The 15716-nt window shown below is 38.1% G+C and overlaps 1 protein-coding gene across 4 annotated transcripts in view; it reads left to right on the top strand.

Annotated features, from left to right (window-relative positions):
- KDM6A (lysine demethylase 6A) overlaps nt 1–15716 on the top strand; it is a 289075-nt gene that overhangs the window by 201010 nt on the left and 72349 nt on the right. For 2 of the 4 annotated variants that reach the window (XM_075912747.2, XM_075912767.2), the window contains exons 9-14: nt 3149–3242; nt 9257–9383; nt 12483–12581; nt 13706–13925; nt 14488–14622; nt 15086–15241. In XM_075912747.2, coding sequence (XP_075768862.2) covers nt 3149–3242; nt 9257–9383; nt 12483–12581; nt 13706–13925; nt 14488–14622; nt 15086–15241 — 831 coding nt within the window. The remainder of the gene's footprint in view (nt 1–3148; nt 3243–9256; nt 9384–12482; nt 12582–13705; nt 13926–14487; nt 14623–15085; nt 15242–15716) is intronic. The other 2 variants (XM_075912776.2, XM_075912756.2) reach the window with 1 other exon arrangement.

The raw sequence follows: 15716 nt of genomic DNA, 5'->3' as shown, positions 1-15716 counted from the left end.
CATATTAGCTTGTTTCCAGCTTTCTGTATCTTCCCCTTAGTAATTCAAGATTTGTTAAATATCAGTGAGTCACAGAGCTCCTTCAGCCAATTCTCTCAGAACTCTTGGATGCGAGGTCTCTCATATCTTGCAGATTTTAAAATGTTAACTTCAGTAGTTGCTGCTTAACATCCTACTTATTTGTTACAGGAATTCAAAGTACAGTACTTCATACTCCATCTTACAATAATACCCAGTTTCTTTCCAAAGACAGAACAGATATATATTTATTGAACTCTTCTTTCTTTTCCTGCATCACTGACAATTTTACTACTCCTATGTAGTAACAGACCTATACCTATACCAAGATTTCTTTTGTTCTTGATCCATTTTAAATATTCCTTTGTATTGTCTTTAACCATACTGGACATGAATTTTTCACATAGCTTCTTGTCTACTTTCACTACTGAGTTACAGTAATCAACTTCCCCCTTTTTCTATTTGTTATATATTATTGCTGCTTTCACTCTCCTTTTTAATCAGGCTAATATTTTAATCAACAAAGCCCTGTCTTATGACAGTGGAATTTGGGCTTTTGGGCATCTAGCAAAGGTAACAACTATTCATAATCATTCACATTGCTTTTTTGAAACGTTTCTTTCTAGTCAATTATACTTATTATTACTTTCAGCTTCACTGAATTGTCTCCTTCAAAGCACCAATTTTATATCTTTAGCTATATCTATTCCTCAGGACTGTTACGTTCACACATAATCAGTGTAACTGTATTGTGAACATTTGCATCTAGAAAGTCCCTAATTTTCAGTTCTGTTGTCAATTGTTTTAAGGAATTAGGTCTAATCTTGAATATCACTAAGCTGTAATACGTTTTATGTAAGGAAATTATTATAATTATTAGAATTCCCAAAAACTGTTAGTGGTAACATGATCTCCAGGATATATATCCCAGATTGAAATGAAGGATGAGTAACTGAGGAATTAAGGCATTTATTTTAAATGGTAAATTTATGTACAGTATATACAGTGAAGATAGACATAGGTTAATGCTATCAGATAAAAGTTAGCTGTCTGAAACACTGTCCATTTAAATAGTGAAAGAAACAGTACACAGTCTGGGAAACTTTTTCATCACCACGGCATAGAACCTATAAACTACTGTGGTGGGTTTTTCTTAGGATGCATCCTGGAGCTTCTTTACCCCTGAGCCCTCTTACTTACCTACCTGGGCTTCCTGTCTCACTGTGATGTTCTGGCAAGCTGCAAACTTCTTAAATACTGTACTTACATAAACATCCACAACCAGGGACTTGCCTGGCTGAGTTACATGAATGGTCTTGCCAGTCTCTCATAAACCAGAAACAGGCTCCAGCAAGTTCCCCCAGCTTCCCAGCTCTTCTATCTTGCCCTGGACAGAAGCGTGGCCAGTGTAAGAAAGTTACCAAGTCCGACTTTCCCTGGATGTGTAGACTGCGTACTCCACCTTTTGTGCACTGAGCAGAGGTTTCCCCAGCACTTCAAGCAAAACACACATCTTTTAGATAAAATATAAAACATATTAACTATAGAAAGATAGATTTTAGTTGAGAACTCTGGATGGATCCACTTCTACAGTTCAAAAGTCTTTGTCCTCTAGACTTGTTTCCAGGTGTTAATTGGTGGGGGGAAGGAGGATGAGAGGGAGGCTAAGTGATGGTTTCACTTCCTTTCTTTTATAACTTCTTCCAGCTTCATTGAAAGCCTTTGCTATGAAGAATGTCAAGCAGTCTCCATGCTATCTTCATTGTATACAGTTCCACGGATAGCCTTTAAATGTGTGGATTTGCTTTAATGCAGTGTCTGGCTGCTCCAGTGTTGTACTTGGTAGGCTGGTTGCACTTGTTCCCAAGCTCATAACTTATTTTACCCACAGCAAAACTTTATAGCTTCCCACACAATGATAATGCATACAATCCAACAGGATATTAATGTTTAACAGATCAAGATCTTTTAAAATGATACCTCAAAAGGCACTTGAAACAAAACATAATTCATATAACACCAGTGAATATGGGAGTTCAAGGTTGCTGCTTCGATGTACAGAGTGCCACAACTACAGACGCAGCTTGAGGGCCTATGCTTCTATAGTACTCATGAATTAGAAAGTGAACACTTTCATGATTCAGGCACGTCTTGTATAAATAGAGAACGACGAGATAGAATTAGCAGCATTAGGATATTCTAATACTGTTATTGGCTGTCTATATTTGAAAATCATAGCTTCAGGTATGACAGAATCATCCTACAGAGAAACAAATTTCTAATGCTACCTACAAACATCAGTTATAGAAACATAGATTTAAAAATATGAAAGAGTTTTTCTTTTACATCATCTATAAACTACCTCAGCTGCCAACATTAGGTCATGGTTATGACACCACAGCATAACTATGGTAGTGCAGGTGCGGTACCATATGTAGATGCTTCCTACCTCAGTGGAAGGGGGTTTCCCCACTAATGTAGTTAATACACTTCTGCAAGGGGCAATGCCTAAATTGATGAATAAATTACTTCATTCACCTGTCTGTATCATTGTGAGGGGTAAGGTCAAGTTAATTTGTGTTCACTGTGCGGTATTTTTCACAGCCCTGTGCAAAATAGCTAGGTCATCTTATTTTTAAAGGTAAACAATGTCTTTATTTCTGTTCATTTCTGTTCTGGAGTTGTGGAATTTACAAGTTGATTCACTGGACTATATTACTGTAGCAGTGACCTCAGTATGTAGCCTTACTAAAACAGTATAGAAGTATAGGGCAAAGTTCAAGAAAACTCATTTTGACAATGCACAGTGACCATTGATCTGAATATAATTGGCAAGGTGCATATGTACGGAATCTGACCAGATCACTCATTTGCAAAAAATTTCTCTTTGTTATATTGTTTTATGTATTGAATTTATACCAATGATTATCTCTTCTGAAAGTTTACTCTACTGAAACTTTGTATTTCTATCATTAAAGCTTTCATATGAACTATATACAAGAAATTTTGTAGATTTTTTTTTTTTGGGGGGGGGGTGCATTTGTGTAGTTTCAGTGCTGTGCAACAGTTACTATTGGTGGTAGGATGTCAGTTTTAGGAATAATCCATTTACTTCCCCCCCACCTTGCAGAGAAAGTATCATTCTGCAAAGGAAGCTTATGAACAACTTTTGCAGACCGAAAACCTTCCTGCACAAGTCAAGGCAACTGTCTTACAGCAATTAGGTATGTAAAAGCAAGTTGTCTTTTATCTGTATGTGTTTCGATTTACCTCTCTGGTTGTTTATATTTTGTTGTCTGTCTTTGAAATAAATAATTAGTGCATTCAGAAGATGTATTTTGAAGGGTCTGTTTCCAGGGAGTCAAAAATTCTCTAAATATAATTTGAGTTATTTACCCAAGTCAGAGAGAATCACGTAGCCATAAATAATCTCTGTATCGGGAGAAGAGACAGACAGATCTTTAAGTTCAATTTTATAATGTGCTAGGTTCTCAGATATTATTGTGATTTATACTAACAATAAGTACATTGTTCGTATAACAGAATTTTGGTGAGACACTGGAGCAGGACTGCCTATGGAGGAGGGGGAAGAGGACAATTTCCCCAGGGCTGAGAGTCATGGCCAATGCTATTTCAGCAGCAGTGGTGGTGGCTGGAGCTCCAGGCCCTTGAATTGCCATGGGAGCGTCAGAGCGCCTCTCCAGATGGCCTCTATTTTACAGGCATAAGGATCTTGTGCAAAAAGGGGGTTTTGCACAAAATGGATATGTCCACACAGATCAGAAGAGACTATGCAAATGAAGCGCACAAAGTTGTTAATGAGCACTTCATTTGCATTACTCTTCCACAAAAATATGTAGTGTAGACATAGCCTGAGTGATGATTATTTGTGAATCACTTGTTCCCTAAAAATGTTGTTGAGTGAATCTATTGAGTCTGGTTAGGCCATTACATTATGATAAAGTGGGAACTTCTTTGTGGGTAAAAGGACAGACCTGCCTGACCCAGAACACTCAGGTAAAATGATACACAGGTTATATTACTGACTGCCAATGAGAAATACACCATCTGATCCAGAGATTTGTACTTATCACAAGCATGCACTCTAGCAGACTATAATAAACTAGTCTTTCCTCAGGTAGAATATGATCAGGAGTAAAAATAATATGGCACTAATGAAAAACAAAGGTAAATGTTATCTCTGCCAGAGTGGTATAGTGAAAAAGCTTATTCTATGCTACTGGCAAAAGAAGTGAAGAACATGTTTTTATAAACATTTGTGTCTTTATGTTGAATTTTTTACTCCTGCAGAAGACCATTTTGACAGCAAAATGACTTCTTTTCTTAGCCAGGAAATGGCTTTTGAGCAAGGTACAAATTTAGGTGATATCCAAGTGTCAGATATATGTTTAGCTGACGGAGAAAAACTTTTGTTGGGGAGGGAAACCTTTGTATTCTGGCAGAAATATGTATTTGTGCACTCAAATACTTCACAGCCATCCTACTCAGTTGTAGGACACGTAACACAGAAAACATGCGTTAGTTTCTTTCATTACTTCTTAATTCTTCATTTCATATATTTTGCTACTTGTATAGATAAATAATCCTTTTTAACGTATAACCTAAAATAACACTGATTTGTAAAATGAAATGTTTTCGTTTTGAGATCCAGTAATCCTTTGGATAAGAGGATTGGGTTCAGTCCTTTTGAATCTTTTGACCTATCCACAACCTTTAGGATTTGTGAACTTTTTCTTTAAATGCCAATGGGTACTGATCTGTTAAGTGTAGGAATCTAGTGTGCATGTTCCAGGACATCAGCCCTTTAGGGGGCAAGATTTCTATATGGTATAGTCTAGAAGGAATAATTCAATTTCACCACAAAGTCCCGTCCCCCCACTCAGGTTTCATTATTGTTAAAACATGTATTCAAACTTTCACCCTTTAATCCTGGGTCACATGACTGATCATGTGAGTAAAGTAGGAAAGGCAGTCTGTATTTTCCTCAGTTAGAGGGAAACACCAGAGATGGGGAAAGAGCTAGTATAGTTCTCTCTGCAAAAAATGGAAGGACCAACAATAGTCATCTTTTCAGAGTGGGGTGATGGAGCTCCTTTCATAAAATGAGCTGGAGTAGGAGCCAGACTAGTGTAAGGCCATGATAGAGAAATACTGTGAGCTCCTGATACAAGGTTGACTGAGCAGCCCTGAAGAAGGAAAAGTAAGGGTCTAAATACAGGACTATGTAGCACTTTAAAGACTAACAAAATGGTTTATTAGATGATGAGCTTTCGTGGGCCAGACCCAGTTCCTCAGATCAAATAGTGGACTAGGAAGTCTTGGGGAAGGAACAAAAGCAGAGTTATAAAGGTGAAAGTTTGAATACGTGTTTTAACAATAATGAAACCTGGGAATGAGGGACTTGGTGGTGAATTCCACATTGTATTTGAGAGTTTGAGTTGCTGAAGAAGCAATGTAAACAGGAGCACAGCAGTGCAGCTAGACTGAATGGATACAGCATAAATCTCAGAGGATACACGTGTTGCATAGTTCATACTTTTGCTAGTACTGTAGTCAAAACTTACCATCATCTTTTGGATTTGTTTTTGCCAGGGGCCTCAAGTACAGCAATTGGAGTCAAGAAAAAAAATCTTGATTCAAAGAGTGTGCATTTTCTAATATTGTTTTTCAACCCCCTCTTCCATTCTCTTTAGAAATGTCATAGAACCTGTTGTGTCAGATATTTGTCAAGCCCTGATGATAATTCAGTGAATCTACTTGCCCGTGGCGAGGAGATTTCAGTCAGTCACCCTGTTCATTGGCGGTGCGCTCATGTGCAATGCAGGTCTAGCGCATGAGCAGTGCAGGGCTGGCAAGTAGATTTCACCGCAGTTTGTCAAGCCCTCGTTATCATCCATGTTCAGTTGGGGACAATATAATAGTTCTCCAACAGTATGAAGGGAAGGGTGTGTTTCATTTTTTCCTAATTCCAATACTTTACCATTTGTGCTTATGGATAGAAAAAGAGACCTGCCTTTCTCTTGACCTGTGTCATTGTGTGGGATAGGTGTTGAAATCTCCCTACCTCCTTCCATGTTATCCAGAATATAAAGTAGGCAGGAACCTCTACCTGTCTTAGTTGATCCAGTGTGTATTCAAGTTCTGGTATACAAATCTGGAAATATTATAGAAGCTTCCCTTCTTTCTGTTCATGGTCACCAGTATGGGTGCTCAGTGTTCCACTAAGAGTACAGCATATTGTCCTATTGCTAATGCAAACTTTCAACAAGAAAGAAATATGCTTCCTTGAGCAGTAGGGTCTCTAGGGCTGTGTCCAGACTCAGGGGTTTTTTCGGGAAAAGTAGCCTTTTCCCGAAAAAACTTCCCCTGCGTCCAGACTCAAGCCGCGTTCTTTCGAAATAATTTCGAAAGAACGCGGCTTTTCTTTCGATGGCGGTAAACCTTGTTTCACGAGGAAGAACGCCTTCTTTCGAAAGTTCCTCTTTCGAAAGACGGCGTTCTTCAATGTAAATAGGGCTTCCTCGAAAGAGAGCATCCAGAGTCGCTGGGTGCTCTCTTTCGAAAAAGCGGATTGCTCTTTCGAAAGATCCGCCTGCAGTCTAGACGCGATCTTTCGAAAGAGGCTCTTTCGAAAGATGCTTTCGAAAGAGCCTCTTTCAAAAGAAGCCTGCAGTCTAGACATAGCCTAGGAGTTAGAAAATTTAGTGCATTTTTTAACTTTTAACATTTCAGCTATCTCCTTTATTTCAGTCACGGTTGTCATTGATCAGTGTACCTGACACTTTTCTCCACATCATACATATATTAAGACATATTTTGTGTGATTGTACTAATGTAAATAATTAACTTTCAAAAGACTAATATTTTCCACAAATTTGTAAATCTCTACTGATTTGGATCTAATTTCCAATGTGATTGAGGATCCCTACAGAAGAACACTGGTTGTATCACCTTTCTAATTTTTTCCCTGGGCTTTTAGGATTGATTCCCTTTTCCAGTATTTCATCAGGTTAAGGGGGATCCTTCCCCATAATAACCTTTTGTCCCCTATTTTCAATATACCTTGTGATCCCCAAGGTGTTTCCGGTGATTTTACTGACTATACCTGAAGTCTGGATAGGACTTTTAGGAACAGTCTCAATCAGGTGCTCCAGGATAAATAGTTTTTTCTTACTGACCACCTCTTATAAAAAGATGGAAGTTTACCTTTCATTCTAGAAGGTACCACAGTGGTGATTCTTTCAGCACAATCTAACACTCAGTAACTTAATTTAAAACTATATTAAGAATAGTTAAAGAAAATCACAGTACCTCATACAGTCTGCAGGGAAAAAGATAGGAATACTATGTATACTGGCCAGTTGATTACTGAGTTTTATTTTACTTTGTAATGTGGAGAGGAAAGTATGTGTTCACATAATTACATTTTATTTTTATGGATGTGCATATGGTAAAACAGTTAGGGTTGAGTCTGTGACTTCCTAACTTTTGAGCATTTCCCATTATAACTTTTAATGTTCTTTTACTGTAAGTTTTTATGCAGAACCTAACACTTAACAGATATAAGGGGGTGGTGTATAAGTAAATAAAACATTTTACATAAAATGGATCTGTGTATTATATGTATTATTTATTTGTTTTGCTATAATGCCCGAGGGCCAGAATACCCTTGTGCTGCACATTGTAAAAATGCATGATAAAAAGATAGTCCTTGCACCAAAGAATTTACAATCTAAGCATTAGACCAAAAAAAAAATACCAACAAGTGAGCAAGCACAAGGAAACAGGAACATTCATGGATTCTAAGACCAAAAGGAACATTTGTGATCATCTAGTTCAATAATTCTCAATCTGTTTACCATTGTGGGCAGCATATGCAACTCTGTTATGTGGACTGCATCCATACAATATATGTTCTACCTGTATAGCCTTGAGGATGCCTCATGGGCTGTAGCTGTGTTCTAATTGTGCCAGTTTGAGAACCACTGATCTAGTCTGACTTTGTATATAACTTCCCTCATATAATCTCTAGAGTATGATATAGCAGGAGGACCATCTCAAAGGGGATCCCCTTGTTATGGTACAGATAGACAGAGGGAGACTGTTGGTATTGGCCACAGTGACTGAGGAATGTTTGAAGATAGTTACAATTTGCAGTGCTTGTATTGTTTGCATGCTAATTTGGGTTTTTATTTTGAAATTCTAAGAAATAAGAGCATATTAGTATAGATCCATTTCACTTTCATGTAAGAAACAGTAGCTATATAACAAATTCTTTTCCCTATAAAGATTGTAGCCAGAATTTTTGTTTGCATCAGTGGACTCATAGCCTCAGAAGAGAAATCCTGATACTTAACATTTTCCCAAATAGCTAATAAAATAGACAAAAGGATATCCTGAGCATCCATAGTGTGTGTTTAAAAAAAAAAAAAGGAGGGGGCTACCTTTTTTTTCCAAAAAATAAAATGAGAAAAAGTAAATTTACTAAGATTAGAAAACATTTTAGCTTCCTTTCCCCCATTCTATTACATCCCTTTCCAGGGCTCATCCATCCACATACTGCTCTCTTCTCCCCTACTGCCCCTCCCCCCCCAATGGGCTCTGCAGGGTTTGTGACCCAGTCTTTTGCCTTCCGTGGGCTTTTTCCCAGTTCTAAACTTAATCCTTCTCTTCTTTGTATTAAGATGTTTTTGGTAGCAGATAAGGAAATTCAGACCCTCATTTTCGCCTGTATTCTAGGGACCCTAGAACAATCAGCCAAGGTCAAGCTAACCTTTGTTGATGCTGCTTCCGTTTCTTTTCTGCTTTGGCTGCTTTTCAGGTTATCTCTACATCTCCCCCATGAGCTTATGGTATATCAGCCTCTCTAAACCTTTGTGCACTAGCTACCAGAAAGGAACTTGATAAGTCTTCCCCTATCCCTGCATCTTCCTTCTCAGCTGGGATTCCTCCCTTTATAAACTACCCAGGTCCTCCCACAGCTGGGATTCGTCTTTAATTATATCAGGCCCATGATGCAGATGCAACCAGAGTTATTAGACTGTCAGCCTCACATTAACCCTTTCGCTACTTGTGCAGACTAGACGCCCCTTCAGAATCATATATAATAGGGGTTCATTTTTGTTTTTTTAAAGAGCAGATATTATCATCTCCACCTACCTATTATCATCAGCACTTCTGAGAATTTAGCTTTTGTTGTTTGTGACTTCTGTTGTAGGCTGGATGCATCACACCGTGGATCAGCTAGGAGACAAAGCAACTAAGGAAAGCTATGCTATTCAGTATCTCCAGAAGTCCCTCGAGGCAGATCCTAATTCTGGCCAGTCCTGGTATTTCCTTGGAAGGTGAGAACTGGTGGTATAGCCACTGTAATTAAGGCTGTCTCTTTTTAAAAAAAATCTTGCTTTGAGAGGCTGTGCATGAACTGAAAACATTCTTCAGTGTGAAAGCTATCATGAAAATTTTGGAGTTTGGGAGTAGTTTTCCTTTCAAATAAATAACATGTATTCTTAACTTGAACAAATAAGAAAAAATCTGAAACTGCTGAAGTCCAACTTTGATATTTTGAAGGAAAATACATACCTATCCAATTTATCATAAGTGAAAATACTGTGCAATACGTTATTTAATTAGAAATCATTCAGTTAAATAAGCAGGCAAAAGTGTACATGATTCTTTCTCTGCCTTATATGCAAATACGTCAAATGCTGTCATTTAAGCTAACTGTTTGCTTTAGTCTTAGGGTGCGTCCTTTCCTTACTTTGGTCCACACCGCCCTGTAGCTTGAAATAAGATACACTGTAGCTTGAAATAAGATACACAATTTGAACTATGCAAATTGCGTATCTTATTTCAATATTATTTTAAAATAGCTTATTTCGTAATTTGGTGCTGTCTACACAACATCAGATTTTGAAATAACCTGCTATTATGAAACGTCCCTTACTCCTTGTGGAATGAGGTTTACAGGGACATTGGAATAGTGAGCCCGTTATATTTCTAAATAACAGGCTTGCTGTGTAAATGCAGGATAGCTATTTCAGGATAGTCTGAAATAGCATTGCAGTGTAGACATAGGCTTATAGTGCACTACTTCCCTTTTTTCTTTCCCCTTTGTCACATATCTTTTTCTCAATGTATACTGCCTGTAAAAGTACTTGCGTTTGTCTCTGCATACTTCTGCATTCTGTAATCAGTGCAATCCTGGCCTCACTCCCAGGGAGCCCCCTGCCAACCTGCGCTGCTGACTCTGATAGAGAGGCAGCACTGCAAGGTGGCATTAGCTTCTGGCTGTGGGGGTCCCAGGCCTGCCACAGGGAGAGGCTGCTCCGTAGCAACTGCCCCTGTCTGCAAGAAGCCACGCTGCCCACTGACAGAGGCTGTGCGTGCATCCCACCTGTCCTCCCCCATGTGTGCTGCTGCCTTGTATCAAAGGCCACAGTGAGAGGCATGGGGGAGGTGGCTCCATGAAGCTGGAGCAGTGGCTCCTGCCTGCCCCCCATTTGTTGCCTCTCAGAGGCAGGAGGTGGGGGGAGGGTCAGGTGGCTCCGCGGAGCCAGCACACAAGAGGAGCTGGCTTGAAAGCTGCTTCCCACATGTACTGGTTTCCACCTGCCTCCCCCCTCGCTGCTGCCTCTTACAGGAAGCAGCAGAGGGGGGAGGGAAGGTGACTGCATGATCTCGTGCTTGTAGGGAGCCATCTTAAAAGCAAGTTCCCCATGGGTAATGACTCCCACCTCCCCGCTCCCTGTTTGCTGCCTCTGATAGAGAGTGCATGTAGCTGATAGAATTACTATACGCTAACATCCCTAGTACATGTTATAGAAAAACCAAACTATATTATGTGTAAACTTTAAACTGGATTAGCTCAGATGGAGCTATTCTGATTAAGAAGATAAGTGATTGATATTTTAATGTGAATTTTATGCCCCTTCTTGTTCTTTAAAAAGAAAGAAAAATTTGAAAACTCATCACTAGATGACAGTAATCCAGACAATATTTGTCATTTAATCAGTGTTATCTTCTACAGGCCACAGACTGCTATGGGTGACTTGATTGCACTTTGGAGTAGTTGTCTTCTTACCCAATCAAAGAAACGGTTACCCATATTATGGGGCAAATAGACAAATTTAATGTTTTAACTAAAACAAAATTCTTCAATTTAGATTTGTGTACGTTTTCTAGTTCTGTGTTAATTTTGTTTGAACATTCTTTCTGTTTGTTATATTTGAATTACTGAGATGCACTTAAGTTTTGGTGAGATTTTAATTGAACTGTTGTGACACTGACAGGTGTCTTAAAATATCTGAGAAACCAATTTTAACACAGCTGTTGGGACTTTGTTTTATTACCTTTACGTCTCACTACTTATCTTTTGAAACTTTTTGCTACTGCATCTTACTAATATAACATAAAGAAGAACCTGATTCTTTTTCCAGTTTGAAGGTTTTCACTTTTGTTGTTTATATTTGTCTTATTATTTTTTGCAAGATTAAATTTTCAAGTATTTGTGTATTCTGAAGACTTTTTAGTTCTTGTGGAAACTGGGAAGATAATTGCAGGCAGTGTGGGCATGACCAAAGAGAATGCTTTTCTACTAAGAAAGTTTCATTATCTCATTTTCTTCCTGATTATGATGGAAGCAGTACTTTTTCTCTGTAGCATAATTGTGGCTCTCTTCTTTGTCTGCTAATGTTTCTGCTTACCATGTCGTGCTGCTTTTGAAAATGTTATATGTACTTAGTGTTCACAAAATAATTTTTATAAAAAGAGCAATAAAATGAGGATTTTCCTTTCTTTGGTGCATCCTGAAGACTAGACAGTAAAACCATACTTTTTACTGTTTAACATTTTATTAAAAATTGCATGGGAAATGCATTCTCAGTACTAACTGTACATATGCAAAGAAGATCTACAATATAGAGTTTATTTACTAAATTTATTCCCTGTATTTGTAATGTCACTATATTAGTTGTAATTATAAATTATCTTCTGTAGTATTTCAGCATCCTTGCTGCTAACATTTTTAATGTGGTAAGGTTGACTATTTGGGAACAGGCACTTTAATTCTTCCTGTGTTGCAATCTGTATGTACATATTTTCCCTTTTTGGTCAATGAAATACCACAGGTAAAACAATCATACATTTCCAGAATGTAGTATTAATTCTGGACATTAATATTTTCCATTTTGATGTAACGTGATGATGTAAACATGTAATCTGCTTTAAATGCCAATACACCTTGCACAGCTGATGCTGAAGTATTACTGTATTTCACAAATTATTGGTAATAAAGATTCTTAAGTTTACTACGTTCAGTGTAATTTGGAATTCATGTGCGTGAATATATATATTTGTATGAACTTATTAATAGTAGTCCACTCTTGGCAAACTATTGCTAGTAATCACTTTAATATTACCACAGTTCTTTCTCTTTTCTCCAGGTGCTATTCAAGTATTGGGAAAGTTCAAGATGCCTTTATATCTTATAGGCAATCTATTGATAAATCAGAAGCAAGTGCAGATACATGGTGTTCTATAGGGTAAGAATGATGCAGGGAAAAGCATTACTATAATTGAAATGTTAATGTATTTAAACAAGGACCAGTTTTTTAAATGGTTCACAAAACTCCTTATTCCTAGCTGATATATTAATGTTCTGTCACCCATGCTATAAGTAGAGTTGCCAACTTTCTACTCACATAAAACCAAACATCTTTGCTCTCTCTCTCCTCTCCGAGGCCTCATCCCTGCCCCCCGTCACTCACTTGTCCCACCCTCTCTCGCTCGTTCATTTTCACTGGGATGGCTTGGGATTGGAAGTGTGGGGGGAAAGAGAGGACTCTGGGGTGAAGCTAGGGATGAGGGGCTTGGAATGTAGGAGGGTGCTTTAGGCTGGGACAGAGCAGTTCGGGGGCAGGAGGGTGATCAGGGCTATGGCAGTGTGTTGGGGTGTGGCAGGTGATCGGGTTGCAGCTGTTGGTGGTGCTTATTTCAGGCAAGCTCTCCTGGCTTGGCCAGACGCATGGCCAAGTGGCTCTTCCTGCCTCCCAATCTGGGGGCACCATCCCTGCAGCTCCCATTGATCATAGTTCCTAGCCAATGGGACCTGCAGAGCTGGGGCTTTGCAGTAGGTTCAACATGCAGAGCCTCCCTCTTTGCCTACACATAAGAGCTGGAGGGGAGTTATGTTGCTGGTTCATAGAGTCATATGGCGGAGCCACAGCAGATAGGGAGCCTGCCTTAGTCCTTCAATGTTGTGGATTGGACTTTTAATGGCCTGGTCAGTTGTGATGAAAGGAACTGCCAAGGTCCCTTTTTGATTAACTGTTCCAGTCAAAAACCAGACACCTGGCAACCCTAATAATAAATGTCTTGAAGTTAAAGAAATATGTAGGTATTTGCAATATGTGGTGTTTTTATTTTAACTTTATATATAAAGGTATAAAATGTATCATTCATGGTTGTCTCAGTGAATTATATAATGATGTGTTCCACTTTATATAGAAAAGTTTTTCTTTAATCTGCTGAGTTTTGGATGGAGGTGCGTGTGCGTGTGTGCATGTGTGTGGTTGTTTGTTTGTTTGTTTGTTTGTTTGTTTGTTTGTTTGTTTGTTTGTTTAAGACTTAGTTGTTAATTTTGAACTTTACCAATCTTTTTATTCAGTGTGCTATATCAACAGCAAAATCAGCCAATGGATGCTTTACAAGCCTATATCTGTGCTGTACAATTGGACCATGGCCACGCTGCAGCCTGGATGGACTTAGGCACACTCTATGAGTCCTGTAACCAGCCTCAGGATGCCATTAAATGCTACTTAAATGCAACTAGGAGCAAAAATTGTAGTAATACCTCTGCACTTGCAGCACGGATAAAATATTTGCAGGTAAAACTTTAAAGCTTTAAGAAAGGGAAATATTTTACCAGGTATACAACAGAGGGGAGGGGAACATAACAAGTTAATGTGTAATTGTTTCATGATGTGTATAACTTGTTTCCATATTTTATTGTGAGCATATCATAGCTTGTAATATTGTTTTCTTTTTCATTTTTTCAGTGGGACTCAATTCATGTAAATAATGCTGTTTTGCACATTACTCTGATGCATATTGATTTACTTCACTTTTTTCTATGTACTGTCTACATTTTTAAGTTGTCATAGCATTTAGAGAGAGAGCACACATACACACTATCTTTCACTCTTGTTTGCAATTTCAGAAGAAAAGAGTTATGAGACCTCTGATACCAGAGCTCAACTTTATTCTGATTCTCACAAAGGTTTATATTCTGGTTACCCTCTTTATACTTAGCACTTTTCTAAAACCCCAGACTTTAAATCTATTCTCTCTTTAAGACGTAATTAGCTACAGAATTTAGGAAGATTTCGTGGACTTTCTCTTAATAAAATAGGCTTGTGTTAAATTTGCTTTTTACATAATTTTTCCTAGGCTCAGTTGTGTAACCTTCCACAAGGTAGTCTACAGAATAAAACTAAATTACTTCCTAGTATTGAGGAGGCATGGAGCCTACCAATCCCCGCAGAGCTTACCTCCAGGCAGGGTGCCATGAACACAGCACAGCAGGTGAGAAGTTGGGTTATATTGTGCAGGTGCCCAGCTTTAAGGGTTCTTTACAATCTGTAGTAGTCAAGCTTATTTTACTGAGTGCAGGGCTAGCTTTCATTAATAAAAAGCCTTTGGTTTATTTGCAAAGGGATTTAGATCAAGAAAAGACTCCCTATAATGTGGGAGAAATATGGGGGTACCAATTTAGAACCTTTGTGGATTTTCATGAGTTTGAGAGATTTCATCTTAAGTAGAAATGCTACAGTGATTTTTTTTGTTTTGTTTTTGTTTTAAAAAAAGAATCCCAAGAAAGGTACACATTTCTCCAATGATGACCGTATGGAAACTGATTTTCAGTAACGAAGTCAGCTTTAATATAGCCTCACAGCCCTTTTAAAATATGCAGCTCATGAAAGTGTGTAGCTTAATTGAAAGAATTAAGAATATATGGAACCATATTTTTGTCTTCCTTCTGTGATAGGCTTGTAAACCTCATCATCCAAATACTGAACCTGTACTAGGCCTCACTCAAACACCAATTTCACAGCAATCCTTGCCACTACATATGATTCCTTCTAGCCAAGTAGATGACCTGTCCAGTCCTGCCAAGAGGAAAAGAACATCTAGTCCAACAAAGGTATACATCCTGATGAACTAAGCCCAAGACAAAATTATATAAAAATATTCAAAATTGTGCAGTGTACACAGCACTTGTATTATGTTGTAGTCCTTCGGTTACCAAGCTGGGGAATGTTTTAGAAGTTTGTGTTGAGGTTAGTGCATTTTTCAGCAGTGTCTATACTGTAATTAGGTGATTACAATGGAGTGAGAACACAAATGCAATATATATTTGTGACACTATCTATAGAAGTAATTATCCCAACTTCAGAATATATAGTATTGTACTAGAAAAGGAAATGACCACATTGACCTGTCTATTGCCTTTCCTATATTTAAAATTTAGGATGTTGTATCTTTCTCAAGAGGTAGTTCACTGTTGATAACAGTGCACCTTTAAGTTAACCACTTAATTTGATTTGGTTCCCTCTTATTATGGTATTAGATTTATTTAATATCATTTACTTTTCTCTCATTCTTTTGATGCTATATAG

The sequence above is a fragment of the Pelodiscus sinensis genome, chromosome 1 (genome assembly GCF_052426305.1).
Source record: "Pelodiscus sinensis isolate ZL-2025 chromosome 1, ASM5242630v1, whole genome shotgun sequence".
Lineage (NCBI taxonomy): Eukaryota > Metazoa > Chordata > Testudines > Trionychidae > Pelodiscus > Pelodiscus sinensis.
Note: the sequence above shows the minus strand (reverse complement) of the source record. Positions and strands in the feature narration are given on the sequence as shown.